The 20767-nt window shown below is 35.9% G+C and overlaps 1 protein-coding gene, 1 long non-coding RNA gene and 1 pseudogene across 3 annotated transcripts; 2 read left to right on the top strand and 1 right to left on the bottom strand.

The window, feature by feature from the left end:
• Positions 1 to 145: 145 nt before the first annotated feature.
• LOC140985600 (uncharacterized) lies at positions 146 to 2683 on the top strand. The gene is made up of 2 exons (XR_012176801.1): positions 146 to 308; positions 2642 to 2683. It is a non-coding gene; the product is annotated as an uncharacterized lncRNA (long non-coding RNA).
• A 3553-nt stretch (positions 2684 to 6236) lies between these two features.
• LOC140986247 (protein PSK SIMULATOR 1-like) lies at positions 6237 to 11603 on the bottom strand. 2 transcript variants are annotated; one of them, XM_073454352.1, is made up of 13 exons: positions 11441 to 11603; positions 10940 to 11190; positions 10033 to 10358; positions 9854 to 9946; positions 9671 to 9761; positions 8719 to 8812; positions 7850 to 7956; positions 7671 to 7740; positions 7392 to 7504; positions 7195 to 7311; positions 7044 to 7120; positions 6907 to 6951; positions 6237 to 6818 (listed from the first exon to the last, which is right to left on the bottom strand). In XM_073454352.1, the coding sequence occupies exons 2-13, from the start codon at positions 11180 to 11182 to the stop codon at positions 6440 to 6442; spliced, it is 1755 nt and encodes a 584-aa protein (XP_073310453.1). In that variant the 5' UTR covers positions 11183 to 11190; positions 11441 to 11603; the 3' UTR covers positions 6237 to 6439. The 2 variants fall into 2 exon arrangements, with proteins under 2 accessions (XP_073310453.1, XP_073310454.1); XM_073454353.1 differs by having other exon boundaries at positions 7392 to 7501; positions 11441 to 11602.
• LOC140985961 (putative late blight resistance protein homolog R1A-10) lies at positions 11495 to 15181 on the top strand (annotated as a pseudogene).
• Positions 15182 to 20767: the final 5586 nt, after the last annotated feature.

Here is a 20767-nt window from a genome sequence, read left to right on the forward strand (position 1 = left end):
ATAACATTGAAGATGTTGGATTCAAAGCATTTAAATATCTTATCAGTAAATATATTCAGCAGTAAATAACTTATAACGTAAAAATACTTGCGACCACTTAAAATAGAAAAATATTTTTCACCAAAGAAATATATTCTCCCCTTAACGTATTCTGATTAAGAGTATTCAAGTCTGTTGGGCAAGTGTCGAGATTCTCCATTAGGCCAATCCATTCGTGTGCAAGAAAACCGAGTGCGGCCAAACTCGGTATTGCAGAAAGTATGGAAAGAAGTGAAAGAAACCACGCATTGTTGCACACAAAAAAAGATGTTGGAAATTGCTGCAAGACACACACCTTCAAAAGCAAAATAATAATTACCCAAATCCAAAATAAATTTGTGGATGTTATCCAGCCGATTGATTATTTCTTCGACATTTTTCTTCAGCTTCTCAAATTTTTCCGAGTTGCTTTCAACAGCAACGGAAATATCATGAAGTTGAGTTTGAATGACGGTTTCTGGAATGTGCTCGGAGCTTCCACCAAGACTCCAGATTTCTTGGGACTCTTCACCCGTCATCTAACAACCTGCGAAAATATGAAATTAAAGAGATAAAAGATGGGAGTTACATATACATACATACATACATACATATATATATATATATATATATAGAGAACAAGACTTGGAATTTCCTGATAACTCCTTTGAGCACTATAGTACGCCATGTACAGATTCTGTCTCGGACAACGGTGGTAGTGCGACGCTCCATGGGTGGTGAGACATCTTGAGGGCTATGTCCTTGTAGTACGCCATATACATATTCTGTCCCGGGCAGCGGTGGTAGTGCGACACTACATGGGTGGTGAGACATCCTGAGGACTGTGTACTTACCTTGCAGGAGTAGTGCGGATGCTTGTACCTGCAAAAATATGTAAAACTTATAAAAGAGCAATTTTGTGTCATTCTTCTTCCAAACTCAAACTACAGCAGGCAACTTGTATTTTGATGGTGGAGTTTCCTCTTCTGCAACGCATCCACAAAAACAAAATTGACGTATTAACTTTTATCAAGATAAAGTTGGTGTCCTTGCCAAGGAGTGTGTCTCAAGAAGATAAGCTAAACATTTATTATTGTAAGGTTGTCGTAGGACATAAGCTAAAGCTGTCAGACGTACTGTTGCTTTTTAAATAGAAGAATTTTCAATAATATTCTCATCAATTTATATAACAACATTACAAGAAATCTGGTATGCTTACTGATAATAATTATATATTAATTATTAAATTGAAATTCAAAATGAATTTATCAAATAGTAGTTATTCATGTAGCATTTAAGCATTTACTCATGCATGCATTAAATCAGACCAAGACTCTGTTTCTCAATTAAAATAATATACTATAAATATATAATAATAATAATAATAATAATAGCTAAAAATGAAATATTGTTGGGGCCACTGGCCAAATTATGGTGAACCTAAAATCCTTTCTCCATCACCCTAAAATACACGATATGCTGTTGTATTACATATATACACACAAACGTGAAAAAACAATATTTGGCGAATTTCATCGATCAGCATCCTCGTAAAAATTCATAAAAAAACATAACCTCATTTGTAAAATTAGTTACATTTAAAATAACTAACACCGGAGATTTCTTGGGATTCTTCGTCGGCCATCAACGAGCTGCTAAAATATGGAGATAAAAGATGAGAGTTACATCTATATATATATACAACAAAACTAAGAATTTTCTGATGACTCCCTTGAGTATTGTGGTACGCCATGTACAGATTTTGTCCCCGACAGAGGTGGTAGTGCGACGCTGGACTCCATGGGTGGTGAGACATATGAGGGACTGCTCCTAGACTCGCAGGGGTACTGCGGACGTTGTACCTGCAAAAATATATAAAACATATAAAAGAGCAATTTGTGACCATTTTTCTTTCTCCAAACTTGTATTTTGATGGTGGAGTTCATCTCCTGCAACGCGTCCACAAAACAAAATTGACGGATTAGCTTTTCTCAATGTGAAGTTGGTGTCCTTGGTGAGGACAGATGCTGCAGGGCAGTGTGTGTCGTAAGGTGATTGAGTTAACATTTTTATTATTGAAAAGTTGGTGTAGGACAAAAGCTGTAGGGTGTCAGGTGTTTAATTAAATATATTTTTAAAAAGTAATGAACAAGTGTGTGCGTGTCGCAAATGGATTGGATTAGCTTTTAATATAAAGTTGTGTGACACTGAAGATGCTGGAACCAAAGCATATAAATAAATAATAAAAATAAATTTGTTTTTTCGAAAAAAAACTAATGGACATGTGCTTGTAAGCACGGACACCCTTTCCGAGAGCGTGATATGCATTGGGGCCGTGAAACTAATAATGATAACCACACCGAACACCAACATAAAATATCTTAGTAGGTAAGAATACTTATAACCACTTAGAATAAAATATTATTTAATCAAGAAGCTAAATTTATGTGAATTTTATACAAATACCACCTCTATAGTAGCATTTATGTCTACTAGGTGGGCGTCCAGATGCTCCATTAGACTAATATCTCATGTGAAAAGAAATCGAGTGCAATCAAACTCGGTATTGCTGAGAGGATGGAAAGTAGAGTAAGAAACCATGCATTGTCGCAAACAAAAAGAGGTGTTGGATATGTCAGCAAGACAAACACATCGAAAAGCAAAATAGTAGTTACTCAGGTCCAACATGAACTTATGAATGTAGTCCAACTGAGTACCTATTTCTTCGATATTTTTCTTCAGCATCTCAAATTTTTTCGTATTTTCTTCAACAGTAACGACAAAATTAGGAACTTGGGAGTGAACTACGGTTTCTGGAGAACCACGGGTGTGCTCAGAACTTCCACCAACACTGGAGATTTCTTGGGATTCTTTGTCGGCCATTAGCAAGCTGGGAAAATGTAAAACTAAGTAAATAAAAGATGAGTGTTCGCTCAAATATAAATACATACATCTCTCTTTATATATACATCAAAACTAGGGTCTTTTGGATGACTCCTTTGAGCACGGTAGTGTGTCTTGTACAGATTTTGTCCCCGTTAGCAATGGTAGTGCGGCACAGGACTAGCAGGGGCAGTGAGACATCCTGAGGGACTGTGTCCTTAACTCACAGGGGTAGTGCCGACGTTGTACCTGAAGAAGTGTATAAAACATATAATAAAGAATAAAAAACAACAATTTTGTGACCATTTTTGCGACTAGCTTTTATATCTACTAGGTTGGCGTCCAGCAGCTCCATGAGACTAATCCACTCATGTGCAAGAAAACCGAGTGCAGCCAAACTCCGTATTGCAGAGAGGATGGAAAGCAGCATGAGGAACCATGCATCGTCGCAAACCTAAAAAATGGTATTGGATATGACAGCAAGATAAACACCATGAAAAGCAAAATAGTAGTTACCCAAGTCCAACATGAACTTGTGAGTATTGTCCTGTCAAACACCGATTTCTTCAACATTTTTCTTCAGCATCTCAAACTTTTTCCGAATTGTCTTCAACAGTAACGGCAACATCAGGAACTTGGGTGTGAACTACGGTTTCTGGAGAACCACATGTCTGCTCAGAACTTCCACCAACACTGGAGATTTCTTGGGATTCTTCGTCGGCCATTAGCAAGCTACGAAAATGTGAAACTAAGAGGATAAAATATGGGCGTTTGCACAAATATAAATACATACATCTATATATATGTACAACAAAACTAGGATTTTGCGGATGACTCCTTTGAGCACGATAGTGTGTCTTGTATAGATTTTGTCCCCGGCAGCAATGGTAGTACATCATTGGACTCGCAGAGGTGGTGAGACATCCCGAGGGATTGTGTCCTTAACTCACAGGGGTAGTGCGGACGTTGTACCTGCAAAAGTGTATAAAACATATAATAGAGAACAAAAAATAACAATTTTGTGACCAGTTTTCTTTCTCACGAGCTCAAACTGCAACCGCTTTTATATGGATGGTGGGAGTTCACCTATTGTCTTCCTGCAACGCAAGTCCACAAAATCCAAATAGATGAGTTATCTTTTATTAATGTAAAGCTGGTGTCAAACAGAAGCTGCAAGGTGCGTGCGTGCGTGTCGCAAGGAGATTGGGTTAGCTTTTATTGATGTAAAGCTGGTGTAGGACAGAAGCTGCAGGGTGCCAGGTGTTTAAATAAATATTTTAAAAAAAATTAATGAAAAAGTGTGTGCGTGTCGCAGGGGGAAAAATGATGGAGAGGTGCATGGAAGCACGCACACCCTCTCCGGGAGCGTGATGTGCAAGGGGGCAGTGAAACTTATAATGATAACTACACCGACCATTTTCAAGATGTTGAGGCGAACCCAACAGGCTGCAAAGGGATCGTTCCAATTTTTTCATCCAAAAATATTTTATTTTATGCGCACTGTTTTTTTTTAAAAAAAAGATGTATTTTATCACTCTTTTTTCATAAACTATTATACCAAAATCTCCTGATCGAGGAAAAAAGAGTCAAATTAATAAATGTTGAGTTTTCTTGGAATCCATCTCTCATATGTGGACAAAGTTTTTTTAAAAAAATCTGAATCTATAAATTTTAAGCACAATCAAATAACTTTTGATTCATGCTTTAAAATTCAAATACATGAAAAACGATTACCACACAGATGGATTCAGACTTTTTTGCCACAACGATTCACTTAAATCACAAATAATGTCTAGTTTGAAGTAGTTGTTCTTCTTCCCTGACCGTTTGCATCTCATCTTTGTAAAAGAATTCTCTTGTTTAGGACCCGAATGTTCGAGACCCGTCGGGCAGAGAGATGACATCTCGAAAAATATTTTTTTTTATACACATGGAGTCTCTCCAAAAACATACTGAATTTGGATAATAAATGTCTGTTTTTCAACACAATGGCTAAAGGGATCAACAGTGTCACAATGATAAGATCAAAGCCATAAATAAAGGAGAGCGCGATAAAGAGAACACTTTCAGTAACAAGTTTCCATCGTAAGAAGAAGTCAAATGGAAATAAATCATTTAACAGTGATGAGATCAGAATGAATACTTTAATGTAGTCTTGGTATGAATAGAACAAAACTAAGTTGCAAGATAAGTAATCAATTGACATAATGTGGTAATGTTATGAATGCTTCTCAATCAATTCATAACTGAACAGTTCCATAAATTTCACTACGTCGAAGGGACCAGCATTAAAGTTCGGTAAAGAAAGCTCTGCAAAAGATACCATGGAGTATGAAGAGACAATATATTGATATCAGCCCCAAGGTTTATATAATTTATCTTCATTTTCAACTTTGTTAGTACATCCTTGTACATTATCAACCAACTGCTTTATCTTGTCGTTGCCACCAGCATGATCCCCGCCAAATGCAACAAGTTTCTGTCAGAATATACACATGCATAAAACTAAGTATCAACTGGTAGGAGAAATTCAGCCTAATTCAAGAAACTCTGATTTCACACAGCGACAAATTATGGTCATTAGATTCGGTACAAAGAAAAAAAAATCCAAAATACTGAGGTTCTTTCAACTGCCTTTCACCATACAAACATGTACCACCTTCAACAACTCAAAGAAAAATTGAAGTTTTATTTTAAAATGACATGTGGCCTGAGCTGATTTAGAAAGATTCTATAGACGTGCCGTGTTGGAGGATAAAGATAGCCCTTCATTAAACTTATAGTTTTCTTCTAGTCATTCACACCAGCATGGTAAGTAAGTTTTGCCCCTCATCTGATGTGGAGAGCCTCGTTTACCTTATTTACTTTGTTTCCGGTGGAGCCATGCCACAGAAAGATTCTATAAAATCAGCTCTGAAATGGCCGCAGAAATGCTGGTCAAAACGTATTTTTGAGCAGAAGCTAGGGGAGGCTTCGCCTCTGTTATAGGCATTTACAGATTATGTGGATAATCTGTGTGGGACACCATATAAGGTCGACTACGATGTTTGGTTGAAGAAACTGAATAGAGTTGTTGATAGCTCAGTTGAGAAGGGGAAAATGGTCGAAAGAGTAATGAGACTAAAGGATGTTGCCGACTCTTCAGGAACTTCTGGTGGTGGGAATTCTTTACAATATGAACTTATTATTAATTTTTCCTTTGCTGTTATTTGGTGTTTAGGTTGATGTTGAGATTTGATTGATTAATTTGTTTTGAATATTAGCGTTTGTAGTTATTCAGTTTTATTGGATTTATAGAAAAGTTGGTCTATGATATTGAAGACAAGCGAACAATTGTCAAGAAAACATACAAAAGACGTATCAACCTTGATAAAAATATACAAAAAGAATGCTTATATTCACAGAGTATCTTCTTTACAAGATTCAATGCTGCACAAACCACAACATAACCAATTCTTGCTGCAAAGTCATTGCATGAAACTGAATCGTACCACTCAATTAAGCATTAGTTGTTCCAAAGATAGGTATCGTCTATCAGTTATGACCAAGAACCACCATAATCAACATCTGCTAGCGATAACTCGATCTCAACTCTATCAATCACATCCAACGGTGTATCACCACCAAGTCTAGTGTCAGTTTTGTCAAGTATCAGCTCTTGATCGTCCTTGCACAAAGATGGTGATGAAACTGAATCGTTTTTCATGTCAATTGGTTGTTCTTCAGATTCCTTGAGAGGGGTTATCTTTGCGATGCCAATGGCCTTGGGCCTAGATTTGGATCGGCTAACCAAATAATTTAGCCATAACAAGAGATCAAGAATGTAAGTTTCTGTTTTCTGCCTGTCTGCATGCTGTAGCGTCTCAATTTTCATAACATCAATTGGAGCAGCAGCTGTCCTGCGATTCTGTTCCGACCTGCATTCAAAATCGGCGTATTTTTTTTCCATTTCGATGACAAAGACACTACTTGACGTTATATTTGAAACAGAATCAAAATACTAACCTTGTGTTGGCCCACTCTCCAACCCAACCAAAGCCATGATGATCTCTATGATACAAAATCAACGAGACATTGTTAAGAACTGTGGGTAAATGGGAAAAAAAGAGGAAGAATTATTTTTACAAGGTTTAGAATCTTACTTAGCAGTGTTTGTAGCAGTAGGAACGAGCCAACTCAAAGTCTTTTCCATCTCATCTTTGATTTCTGTCACAGTGAGCTGCGGAGAAGACATTAAAGAATTTAAATATGTATAGAAACTTCGTTTCCAGTCATTATTTTTCCAACGAATACCTCCTTCTCGATTTTGAAAGCCTGCAATTTGGGTCGCAAAGAAGCTTTGACATTTGGTGGCAAGCTCTGATACAAAGTGTCCCTGGCTTCTGGAGACACAGAACTAGAACGAGCTACCTGATCATGCAAGACACGAGCTAAGAAATGCCTATAGACGAAAAAAGTTGAAAAGAAAAATAACAATAGTAGTAGCATACAATCGAATCAATTTGAAGAATGATGTTAGCATAATGTAAGGCAAGTCCAGCATCCCCCAATGTCTGCTGGCTACTGTTCGACCCATTTTCTGGTCTTCTTCCTTCTACTACTGCTGATCAAAAGAAGACACGTTGACAAGAAGAAACGAGAGGCGGAAAGACCATTTAACTTATCACAAAGTTTCATCATCGGGACGCCCCGGAAGGGCTAACTTTACGTAAATCTTAGATACTCGTCACATACTGAATAATACCACCTTCTTCAAGATTGGAGTTTACCTGGATTGCCCATCGTATTGTTTATTTCCTGGTTCAAGAATAGCACAATATCTACAAGCTGCCCCATAACCTGCCATCAAATAAGGATAACCTGTGGGAAAAATTTTAAATTTCTAGTCTTAATCTTGGTTCCCTTAAACTGACTATTTTTTCCTGAGCCAAAGATCAGGATTAATTACGTCTTCCATTCTTCTGGACCAAAGCGATTTCTTTTTCAAACTTTTCACTAGCTTCTTTTGGCTTTTCAATTCTGCTGCCATAATGATTAGGTTGTGGTCCCTATCCCCTGTAATGTACATGATAACCGCATAAGTTCAAAATTTTCAATGTTCTGACACAATTGTGATGAAAGAATGAAAACCATTATTGATATGGGTCATCTTTGGACTCCGACGTAAGAGTAAAAACTGAGGCAAGGTCATCCCGAACTAAATCGGGGTGTATTGGAAATGCTTACCCAAGATCACAAACGCTACCTTGGTCACATAGCCACCCGGAAAAATCGTGCGGGTAAGGAAAGATTACTCTTTTCCTATCAGCCCGGACCGAGCCAGGGCAACGTAAGAGGACTGGAAATCAAAATGATCGTTGACCTTGTCCACCTAAAATCCAAAGATCCGTTCTCACCCCATGTTCGTAGATCGTGGAAATCATAACATGGACCACATTCCTACACGGTGGCCACTACCCGAGCATCTCGAGATGATCCACGATCCCAGCACCTCATAAATACTCCCACCAGAGGTAAAATAAAAAAAATAAAAATAAAAAAGGAAAAAATGAGTCATGATCAGTGGGCACTCATTATATTTTCATCTATATCGTACTCTATTTCTTTTGTGTATTCACTTACTTGACTTGAACGTTACAATGACTACTAACGTGTTTTGTTCTCAACAGTTCAGGCTATATAGACGGGGTTCATCTCACTCGGTCATCACTACATATAAGAAATGACAATTCCTCATCCACGTAAATTGAGAAAAAAAGTAAAACTAGAATAAAAGAACATGTACAAGGATTATTGCACTGAAGATCAAGGAGTGACCTTTTTGTGAAGGATTGTTTTTAAATTCTTCCAGACGCCTGAGAAGAAAATCTTGTTCAAACCTTTCTAACCCGTGCTGTTCCTGGTATAGTTCCTGATGACAGAAAGCACTGCTTTGTTCAATCTTTTCGGTGGCAACTCAAACGAATGATGTATATTCGTATATTATCGTCAGTGGAAAACACCAACAGAGGCAGACTAAAGAGGGGAAGAATATAAGCAATTGCTCCTCTCAAATAACAAAAATTTCAAAGTTTATGTGATTTTTAACAAAAATTGAAGTCTCACAGACCCAAAAAAAACATTGAATCGCACCCCACCTGGACAAAGATCTTGAGTTTGTTCCTGAAAACCAACGTAGTCTATAGCATGTTGTCCGGTCAAATATCACAAAAATACGTATTCAAGTGGGGGGGAACAGTCTATGTGAGCATAATATTTTTTATCCAGTAAACAATTCATGTCAACGTTATGAAGTCTTTCTTTTCAAGATAAAGAAAAATATAAAATCTTTTGAGAATTGTCAGACATGAACACGAGTTTTGATTGTTAATTCCTCAAATATCCATTCATGACCATAATATGACTGCCAAGGCATTTTACTAGGAATATATCAAGGAACGAAATCGTTCGTACACTGAAATTTTGTTCAAATATCATGACTGAAAATTAAGAAACCGGGAAGTATGACATAGTTACGGATTGCGAAACGGAAGTGTTCACATGATTTTCTTTATATAGAAAGAAGGAATTTTGATATATGGCTGTCCATGAATCCTTAATAATTCTTGGAGAAGTAAGCATGTGTCCCAAGTGGCTAGCTGTGGGATGCTACTTTAGGACTTCAAGTTCGAAGAAAAATCACAAGAAACTTAATAGCAACTGAGGGTAGAAATCTAGTGAAACTAGAAGTTGGCATTCCAGATATGATGCGGAGAAAGATAATACTAACGGCTGTCAGTTGAACCGAAGTCATCAGTTGCTGCATCACGGATTCTGCTACTTCTCTCGAGTGCTTCTGAGGATTACGATCGCTACTACGCCTGACAAAGTAATTAGCGTCCACTCATTAAAAAAATCCAAAACTAACGACCAACATAAGATTCTGATACGTAGATAAATACAGATAAGTTACTTCTCAAAGAAGCGGGCCAAATTATGCCACTGTGGATCTTTACACCGATTTCCAAAGCGAACTACTTCTTCCAAGAAAACTTTCAGCTCCTCCCTGTGTAAAAGTAAACTTAAACGCGTTCTCTTTTTATTGAAGAAGACAAAATTAACAAATAACAATCATGTTTCTTTATAGCCAACCTCTTGTCTGTGGCAACAATCTTCAAAAGTTTATCCTCGTCTGTTGATATTAATTGTTGAACACTCTCTGCTGGAAGCACCACGTCTTTTAGTTTTCGTATGCTTCGTTTTGAAAGCGAATGCATAAGGTTTGATCCCTTAACAATCGTATTGGCAACCTCGAATGCCAGGATTGAGAGTTCATTGTTTTGGGTTGATGCTCCAGAAACAAAACCTCGGCTCGAGTTAAGATTGGTCATACTACTTCCTAGTGTGTCTAAAACTTCAACAGCCCTTTCAAGGCCAACACTGCCTGCTCTCCCCAAAAGAGAACTCACTTCTGAAACCTGCTACATTTGGAATATTGATATTCTTAATAGAGGAAGAAATATTACAAAATAGGGCCATTCTAAAACCAATTTATCCTTTCTCATTTCAAAAAATTGCAAAATTTTGTTCGCTTCTGAAAGAATTTAAATTGCTCTAAAAATCTCGAACCACAGGAGTGGTGAGTTTGAATCCTCCTCTTTTAAACTCAATAATTTAATGAACAAACACCATCTTCTCCTACTCTCTTATGGATAGGCTTAGTACAAGTAGGATCCTTTGAACGATTCTTTCATTGCGCAGGACAAACTAAAATGACTAAGAGATTTATACAATCATCGCAACGGCATACACATATGGACGTAGCTAACAAGAAGTTTCAACAGGTGGCTTATTTCCAGAATGCTAATGTTAGACATCAAAACATGCTTAGAACCAATCAACTCAGAGCAAGCATAGCTCTCAAGTTCGAAAGCTTTATCGCGTAGAGCGGCAATTTAACATCGACCCTCATCACTATAATGGGAAACAAAGTAAGAAAAGCTTAATTTATCCACTCTGATCCAACTCATAGTAACAGAAAGCAGAAGCAATTGTTTACCCTTAATGATCTTGATTTCAGGGATAAACTACTCCTCCTATACTGCGGAATCCCATCATAAAATTCGTCATTACTGACATTTCCATAAGGAGCTGGCAATTTCTGGGATTCGTTCACTAATATTCGACCCTCCTCCATTGTATTTCGCCGTTTCTGCCTCTGAGAATACTGCTTCTCTTGACCTGTGCTCCTGCCAGCATAAGGATTCTTTGTTGAAGACTGCTTCGAACTCCGCCCTCCCATCTTTACTTCTGTCTTGAAGCAAAACCCAATACAATTATTCTTCATATTTTCATCACAAAAACCACAGCAAAAGATTTCATGAAAACTACAGGAAAAACTCACAAGGAAAAAAAAATTGCCAAAATTATTTTGTTGATCCCCAATGAGAAATGACGATATTGGAAAGACGGGTTTATAATTTAGCACCGCGTCAAAATTCCACACCAAGCCAAGAACTGCCAAAAAACTAACACCAGCAAATATATCACAAATACTCACGCAAGAACCTTGTGCTGTACAACGAGGAAGAGAGAGAATTTGGCTATTGCAAATATGAGTGCTGGTGTTGTATTTTCTTTATTCAATTTAAGCGACATATCTGAGATATGGGAGTGGTAAATGGTAATGAAGAATAGAAAACCGGCAGCCAACCATGCTACCTACTTGCTTTGACTTGGAACGTTTGAATCATTATTACAAGTAATGAAAACGTTTGACACAGACAACATTAAACTATTGCTCTTCATTTCTATTTATAACCATTTTTTTTTATTACAATATGGTTTTTTTTGCTTTTACGGGTTCGTACACATGTTTAGAATATAAGTGGTTCATCTCAGTCCTTGTGAGGGTGTTAACATCAAGAAATACATAGCGTTTAGGAGTTGCATTTATTTTGGATTTTTTTTTAAAGTTCATAACTTAAATGTTCAATAAGCAGGAGGCAGACCTGTAGCTTCTATCCATTTTATTTAAGAATAGAGTTCTTCATCAGGTGAAAGCTGGCATCTTGTCTATATTCTATTCATCACACTCAAACGAGACGAGAAGAGGCATTATCTTATAGAAGTTAGGTGGAGAGCAAAATGAGCTGCTTAATCCATCTTTATATTTATAAGAATTTGAGAGTCAAACTTGGGTTCCCTCATATTCAATGTCTCTACAGCAATTTGGTTGGGTTGGTTTAATGTATTTTATAGGGGTTCTTAACTGGCAGATGGAAATAATATTTTCAAATCTACTCTCCTTTTCAGCTCTTCCACACCAGTTGATGCTGTTTAAAGTTTTTTTTTTAATGAACTTATTATGGGACTTCAACAACCAAAACCAGGCATGATTATTCCGGTCAACTTTGCCAACTGACATCAAATATTTTGTAGCAAGAAAGAACCCAGCAATTCATGGTATGAGGAAATAAGCTATTTGAGGTTATATTTACTCCCTAGATTGATCAAAAAGTTCCAATTCTTGAAAAAGAAGATTAAAGGATATTGCATCACAGTCTTCAAGAAGCCAAATTGTGCTGCTCCAAACACTGCAATCGATTCTCTCTTTATCATGGACACTTTACTTGATGACCTTGAGCATTTGGTGGGTCAGAAGAGTGATCTGATTATTGATGTTTGATATGAAATCAATAATCTGCAAAAGGTGTTACGCTCTTGAGATCATTCCTCGAAATATTAAAGGAGCAGCAGGATATAGAGTTTAAGAAACGAGTCAGAGATATGACATATGAAGCCGAATACCTCATTCACTCATTTCTTGCCAGAGATATCCCCATCTGGTATTTTACCCTGAGGATTTCTGATATCATTGCAAAGATTAAGTTTGCCTCAATCGGGTTAGAAGAAATCATGAAGATAGTTGATTCCAGATATATTATCAACTCAGTTTTGGTTGGAGATATTCCTATCTGGGTATCTCACCCCTAAAATCAAGAATAATTATGTTGTTGGAGCTCCAAGAAATTCTAGAGATCCCAAGGTAGAGACAGAACCACAAATAAAAAACTTAACTGGAGTTGATGACATCATAGGATTCAAGGATGAGATAATAAAAATTGCTGATCAATTAACTGGAGGACCGAAACAGCTACAAAACATCTCCATATTCGGAATGCCTGGACTTGGCAAGACCACTTTTGCCAAGAAACTGTATGATGATCCTACAGTTGTCATGCGATTCGACTGTTGTGCTTGGTGTGTTGTTTCTCAGATATATCGGAGAAGAAATCTATTAGTCCACCTTTTGAGTACTGTCAGTGACCTTGAGCATGACAAAATAATAGGTATGGCGACTGAGAATTTGGGTGTGGAGCTTTACAAAAATTTAAAGGGTCGGAGATACCTGATTGTTTTGGATGATGTATGGAATTCATATGAACTGGATGACATCAGAAGATATCTCCCAGGTGATGGAAACGGAAGTAGAATATTGCTCACCAGTCGACATAAAGATGTGGCTCCATCAGATAGCATTATTCATCAACTCCCCTTTCTGTCGAATGAACAGTGTTGGGAATTTCATTTTGGAAAAAGGTGCTCCAGAAAAATGATTTCCCTCAAGAATTGGTAGACTTAGGGAGGAAAATTGCAGAACATTGTCAAGGACTGCCTCTAGCTGTAGTTGTGATTGCTTCAGCTCTTGCAAACATGGACAAGAAAAAGAGCTCATGGAGTGAGGTTGCTGAAAGCCTTAGTTCTCATATTTCTAAAGACCCGAACAAGTGGATGAGCGTACTGGAGCTTAGTTACGAACATTTACCATCTCATTTGAAGCCGTGTTTTCTGTACTTCGGAGCATTTCCGGAACATAGAGAAATTTCAGTTTGGAAATTAATATCTCTGTGGATTGCAGAAGGGTTTGTTCAAAAACAAGGACAGAAGAGCTTAAATGAGGTAGCAGAAGATTATCTGATGGAGCTAACCCGAAGACGACCAGATGGTAGAATCAAATCATGTAATATTCATGATTTATTGCGTGAGATGTGCTTGAGAAAAGCAAAAGAAGATAACTTTCTAAACTTGATCAAACAGTAAGCTTCATCTTTTTCTTTCACTTTCTTTTCAACTTTAGCATACTATACTTAGGGTTGATGATGAATAATTGTAATTTTGCAGTAGATTTTCAATATATGAGCGGCATCACCGCCTTTGTATCCACCATGACTCCATGCATACCGAATCAAGACCTTTTGGTCATCACGTCCGCTCTTGGTTTGGTTATTGGCCAGATGTTACATTAATTTCTTCCCGGCTAAAACTTTTGAGAGTCCTGGATTTGTCCACACCAGAACGTCCTGAGGACTTGCGAAAAGCAGAAGATCTTGATCTAACTGGAGTCGAGCAGCTGGTTCATTTGAGATACATGGAAGTGAAATTGATGGTAAACTACATAACACCATCAATATGTAGCCTTCAAAAACTAGAGTTTCTTGTTCTTGATGGCTATGGAACCATAGAAATCCCAGAGACGCTTCTGAATCTGGTGAAATTGAGAAATCTTCGCATCAGGAAGCATGCACAATTCAGTGAATCTTTCATTAGATGCGTAATTGTGGAAAAGGACATGCAAATGAGTAGCCTGGAAAGCATTTGTAATCTTCGAATTGTTCATGAGAATGAAGAGAAAATCTTGAAATGCTTACCCTCCCTTTGCAGGCTGAAATGTGAAACTAGACCTTTGTGGGATTCTGTAGAGAGGTGTCGTAGATATCTTGTGCTAGATTACCTTACTCGGCTTGAATCACTCCATATATCCCGCTTAGATAGCGAGTTCAAGTATTCGGACAGGATCAACTTTCCTGTAAGTCTTAAGAAACTGACTCTACGTGAATTCAAATTGTCTTCAATAGAGATGTCAATGATAGGGAGATTACCGAGACTTGAGGTTCTGAAATTGCTGTATACTTGGTTTGATGGAAAAGAATGGAAGACCAATGAGGATGAGTTCCAGGAGCTCAAATTCTTGAAGCTAGAAGCGCTACAAATTCATAGATGGAACATGTTGAGCGAGCATTTTCCCAAGCTTGAACAACTGGTTATACAGAAGTGCTGGAAACTTAAGAAATTCCCATACAGCTTAGGAGATATTTCAACACTACAGAGCATCGACATACATTCGTGCAGAAAATCTGTAGCAGATTCAGCTCTTCAAATCCAAAAAGAACAACTGGTGTTGAAATCAAAATTGGAGAAGGAAAAAACGGAGAACCATTGCTCCAGAATTTTAATATGAAAGAAAAATGTTGTTCTCTAACTACTAACCGACAACTAACCTCTTATATACAAAACTAAAGTGCTATATCAGAAAAACACGTTTTTACAAAATAATTAATCTCTTTTAACACTCCCCCTCAAGCTTGGAATAAGTTTAGCATTCCAAGCTTGGACAAGAGATTCTGATGTTGTGTTTTGTTCAAGGCCTTGGTGAACAAATCTGCTGGTTGTTCTTCAGTCTTGATGTGCGAAGTCTTGATTAACCCGTCACGTATCTTCTCTCGAACCAAATGACAATCGATCTCTATATGTTTCGTTCTTTCGTGGTACATCGGATTTGCTGCAATGTGTAGAGCCGAAGTACTGTCGCAATACATCATAACTGGAAGTGTTAACTCTAATCCCATATCCTTTAAAATGCCAACCAGCCAAACAACCTCGCATGTCGTATTAGCCATCGCTCTGTATTCTGCCTCAGCTGATGACCTTGATACAGTTGCTTGTTTCTTTGTTTTCCATGAAATCAGTGAACCTCCAAGCTTAACACAATATCCGGTTATGGACCTTCTAGTCATGGCACAAGTCCCCCAGTCCGAATCACAATAAGCTGTCAATAACAAGGAACAATTTGCTGTCAGTAGAATTCCCTTGCCAGGCGCAGACTTTAGATATCTCAATACTCTTAAAGCTGCTTCCAAATNCTGGAGATGGGAAATGAAGAGCTTAAGCTCAATATTTCTGGTTCTTGCTGGTAAACGTGGTTGCAGGGGCACTATAAGTTTGGAATGGCTAAACCATGAAACAATTGTTAACATACTGTAACATTTTGCGACAAGCAAAGTAACTGCATCCAAGAAAGAGATAAAGCTGGACAAATAATTTTGATTTAGAAAAGAACCAACCTTGTATCGTTTTTTAACTGGTTTACGGTGGTAGTACAATCTATGCATAAATTATTTATAAGGACTGTGCCTTTGTGTCTGCTCAGACCAACTAACGTGTCTATCATTTTTCAACATGGCAAAGTCCTCTGTGCTAGACCATTGATAAAGGCTTGCAAGGTATGTGTTTTCACCATACCCAATCTTACAAAATTCATGCTTCTACTCGCGTAGACATCAAACCATTTTGGACTTTGAGGCACTACCCATCTCAAACCCCAGCCCAGTTTCATCTGAAGCTACTTTTTCTGGGATTGAAGCTTAGTTCCCTGTCTTGAGCAACTTTGAGCGTCTTTGCTCTGATATTCACTGTCCAAGAACCCTTTATTTTCGAAGAGTTACGTTACGTTATTTTATTACGTAAATCATTTAGCAATCTCATACTTTCCATCGTGACTTGCTTCCAGGTGATCGTGTTCTCGCGGACTGTTTGAATCTTAAACTTGAATCCAAAAGTTAAAATACATCGTGTTTGATAATTTCGAGATGTTACATGTTGGAGGGTGGATTGTGCAGATAAATTAAGACGTGTTCCTCTAGTATCTCGTTTTCAGCTTGGAGGGATAATTCATTATTTTTCGCGTGCCTCAATTAGTAACTCTAGTTTTAGCTAAACGTTAATTGTTAACAACAATTACATGCACCAAGTTGAAGGATCGGCTCCCACGCAGCCACGCTCCCTAAACTTGTGGCATCCCTAAGGGCGGGCTAAGCCTCATTTCCGACCCGAATTCGATCTATCTTGTGCGAAACTGTGAGAAATCAAATTTTTGAAGATGTAATTATTTATTTAATCATAGACATGTATAAGATTATATTTTTGAAATCTTGTAATTATGTTAAATAATAAGAAATTCGAAAATATTAAATAATGTATAATATTCAAAATTTTCAAGTTAATAAATACATGAAATTCGAAATACAGTGGAAGATATGTACCAATCTCGAAAATCAAGGATGAGATATCTATCAAATATGGAAGAAATATTACATACAGTGCAATTTTTTTCAACAAGTAAGCTAGCAAATTTCAATGCAATTTATGTATATTATGATTTGTACAAGAAAGCAGTCTACATTCAACTATCCAGTTCAACATCAAAATTCGAAAATTAATTGGTGAACATGTTATTCCAAGCATGATATGATATTATATATGGAAGAAACATCTCGAATTATGGAAGAATTGTCTCAAAGTTTTGGAAGAAATATCAACCGAATTATGGTAAAATTTTCACATCGTCACCAATAAATACCACCCTATCTCATTCGAAAATTCACACCCAAAATTCAGTCATAATTTCGAGAATTTGCTCTCAAAGTGCTCTCAAGATTTTGAGTTTTCTCCCCAAAGTTCTACAGAGTATCGAAGTTCTGCTGTTGTCTAGCTAGGTCAAAGGAAGATTCGAAAATCCTAGCAACGAAATCGTTCTTCAAATTTTCATCCAGATATAAGGTAAGTGAGCTTAAAAGTATAAATTTCGGTTATGTATTGCTTCGTTTTTAGAAAGTTACGGTCGAGTGAAATTCTTATTCTACTCTTTCTTGATACGATTGTCGTATGTTCTATATTTTAGCACTGTGAGGATTCAACTGTATACGAGTGAAAATCTCAATATGAGGTATGTTTATGGCCCTTACACGGTATGTTTATGGCCCTTACACGGTATGATTGTAATTGTTATATGGCATCGCCTTCTTATAGGAGTTAAGAAGAATCTCAGTGTCTAGGTCAAGATATGCTTATGTTTATGCAGGTGATATGAATTTTGTTATGCATGATATGTTTATTTTATTTTTGAAAATCATGTGAATTTGCTATTTATGTGATTGAATGGTCCTCATTTGCTGAGTGACAACCATATCACTCATCCCTTACTCTCACTCCTCAGATAAGTCCAAAAATCAGATAGATGGAAAGAAACACGACCGGTTTTTGGGATGATGATAGACGAAACAACTAATAAGTTAATTTAATATACGATCATTTTAAGTTTAATTGTTTTCCCATTATACATTTTTTTATTAATTATTAATTAAATAAAACTTGATAATTAAATTTTAATTGAATAAAATGGATAGATTTAACTGATAATATTTTATTATTAGTATAAATTTTAAAAATAATTTTAACCATTAATCAATTTTTAAACTTTTTATTTTGTATTTGAAAAAATATATAAAATAAATAAATTCGAAAGATCCACGGCTCCAACCCGAATTGAACCCATCAGATTGTTGGGTCAGGTCAGGTCAGATCAGGTCGAGTGTCGAGTTAGACAAAATAATTCCGAAACCGATCATTTGTCATCTCTAATCAGACTCGTTGGGTTGTCAGGGTCAGATCAGGTCTCGGGTTTGACAAAACCGTCCCCAACCCGAGTATTTGTCATACCTACCCTTACGTGAGAGACATAGGTTCGACACACACGTAAAAATTGTACTAAAAAAAGCTATAAAATCTTGCATCAATCATCTCGAGACCGAATTCGTTTGTTGATAAACAGACAAAGAAAAGTTTAATGTCATTCACCCACCCAACACACACAGACACCACTCCTCGATCATAGCCAGGACTCTGGATATCTTTTCAATGCAAAGTCCATTTGACATTCTCCCGATCCGGCATGCCACCCCACCCACCCACCCACACACACAGCCAATTGGAGGTGGGGCAAAGGTGATCAGAAGATGCGCCGGAATAGATATCACAGCGGACCAAAATATAATTGATATACAGGATTAAATCTCAATCTTAATATTCTATCGGATCACGATTACATATATCAAATTTTTTTTAGAGGGCCGTAAAATTATTGTTCTTACGTAAAATCATTTTGTTATGTAAATTGTTTCAATTTTTTTTTAAGAAAACTTTGTTATAAATCATAATTATGTTATGGAATATATGCATTGAATATTCCAATTGGGCTCAAAACTCCCAAAAGATTGTTGCACCTTGCGTTAGCTATTTATTATTATTTACCAGTATCCCACGTGACTCCTCTTCAAATTTGTCTTCCCATTGCTTTCATTTTGTACCGGTCCCTAAATTTTATTTAGATTCATATCTAATATTTTAATAAATATTTATATATTCTTCAACATTCACTCTATCTTTGGCTTTATTTGCGTTAATTTTTAACATTATATACACATATATATAGTATATATTTGTATTTTTTTCCCGAAAAAATATCTTATACTATGTTAAATGTTTTAGATCGATTGGATTGAGTTATTGGGAGTTGTATATATGGATTTGAACAATCCCCACTTGAACTAATTTTTGAGGTTGAATTAAGTTCAAGTCTCAATCTTAATATGATATTAGAGTCAAAGCTCACTATTATGTGTTGGACTGCCTTATGAGTCACTCGATAATGTTTTGTAAACTTCACGTTCCGGATATTCGTTTTTGGACGTGAGGAGAGTGTGTCAAATGTTATACATCGGATGAATTAAGAATTAACTTCATGATAGTTGTATACATGGACTTGGACAATATTCTTCGTTGAGCTAGATTTTGGGGTTGAATTAAGTTCAAATCTCAATCTTAACAATTTATAGGAGATTTTAATTTGTAAGTATAATAATATAGTCTTTAATTAAAATATGTAATATGTCTCCCTTTTATTAAGCTAATATATGGTGTGGTCGTGACAGCATTCTTAAATATATTTTTTTTAGATTTTTGTAAATTTTGTCGTAAATGTTTTCAAATGTTAACATGATATATTTAAATCTTTACTTGTTACCATCAAAATTGACTTAACGATCAAAATATAAGATTCGTGCTTTTCTAAAAGAAATCTATTTTCAAACTCAACAAGAAGTAATAATTTTTCAATAAATTTTGTTAGGAAAATTTTTCAATAAATTTTAAGCAGCTAATATAATGTTAATTTTAAAAAAAATCTATTTTATGTAAATATTATATATAACATTTTAAAATTTGTAAGAAGTAAAAATAAATCCGATAATTTCTAACATTATGTACAATTCGTCAACTTCTGAGGTTTGTATTTTTCTTACATTTAACATTCCTAAAAAATATAAAATAAAAATACGAACATGATGGAATTACAAACATCTCCATCATATTTGTATTTTAGAAATTATGAAATTTATTTGTTACTTTTCTGACACATCAAATGACAAATGTAAAATTTATATATAGTTTGATTTTTTTTTTTGTAATTATAAAAACATAAGGAAAAATAGATATAATTATCCCAAGAACCATTTTTTTTGTGTAATAAAAAACTAAATATTTTATTATACCACAATTTGATGGGTTTTTTATATAAATTTTTTTAAAAAAATTAAGATTTCCAAAATTAATGTGCGTGGGCATCTCATTTTTATTATTTCTTTTAAAAAAATACATTATTTTTTTTCATTTTAGAACTTGGCAAATCTCTTATTTAAAAAAGTGACTCGATAATCGAGATCATATACAAAAAATAAGAGTTGAAACTCAAATTCAATAATTTGAAAGATAGACCACCGTGATGATGAATCGAGCAACCAAATCTTTTTTCAAAAAAAAATTTATTTGTAAAATATTATGTGATTTATCTTTAAGAAGAAATTGTATTTTTTTATTATTTTAAAAATTCTTCATTTATTTAAATATGTGTTGCTTTAGTTTTTTTTTTTTT

This window comes from Primulina huaijiensis, chromosome 10, assembly GCF_012295235.1.
Source record: "Primulina huaijiensis isolate GDHJ02 chromosome 10, ASM1229523v2, whole genome shotgun sequence".
Classification (NCBI taxonomy): domain Eukaryota; kingdom Viridiplantae; phylum Streptophyta; class Magnoliopsida; order Lamiales; family Gesneriaceae; genus Primulina; species Primulina huaijiensis.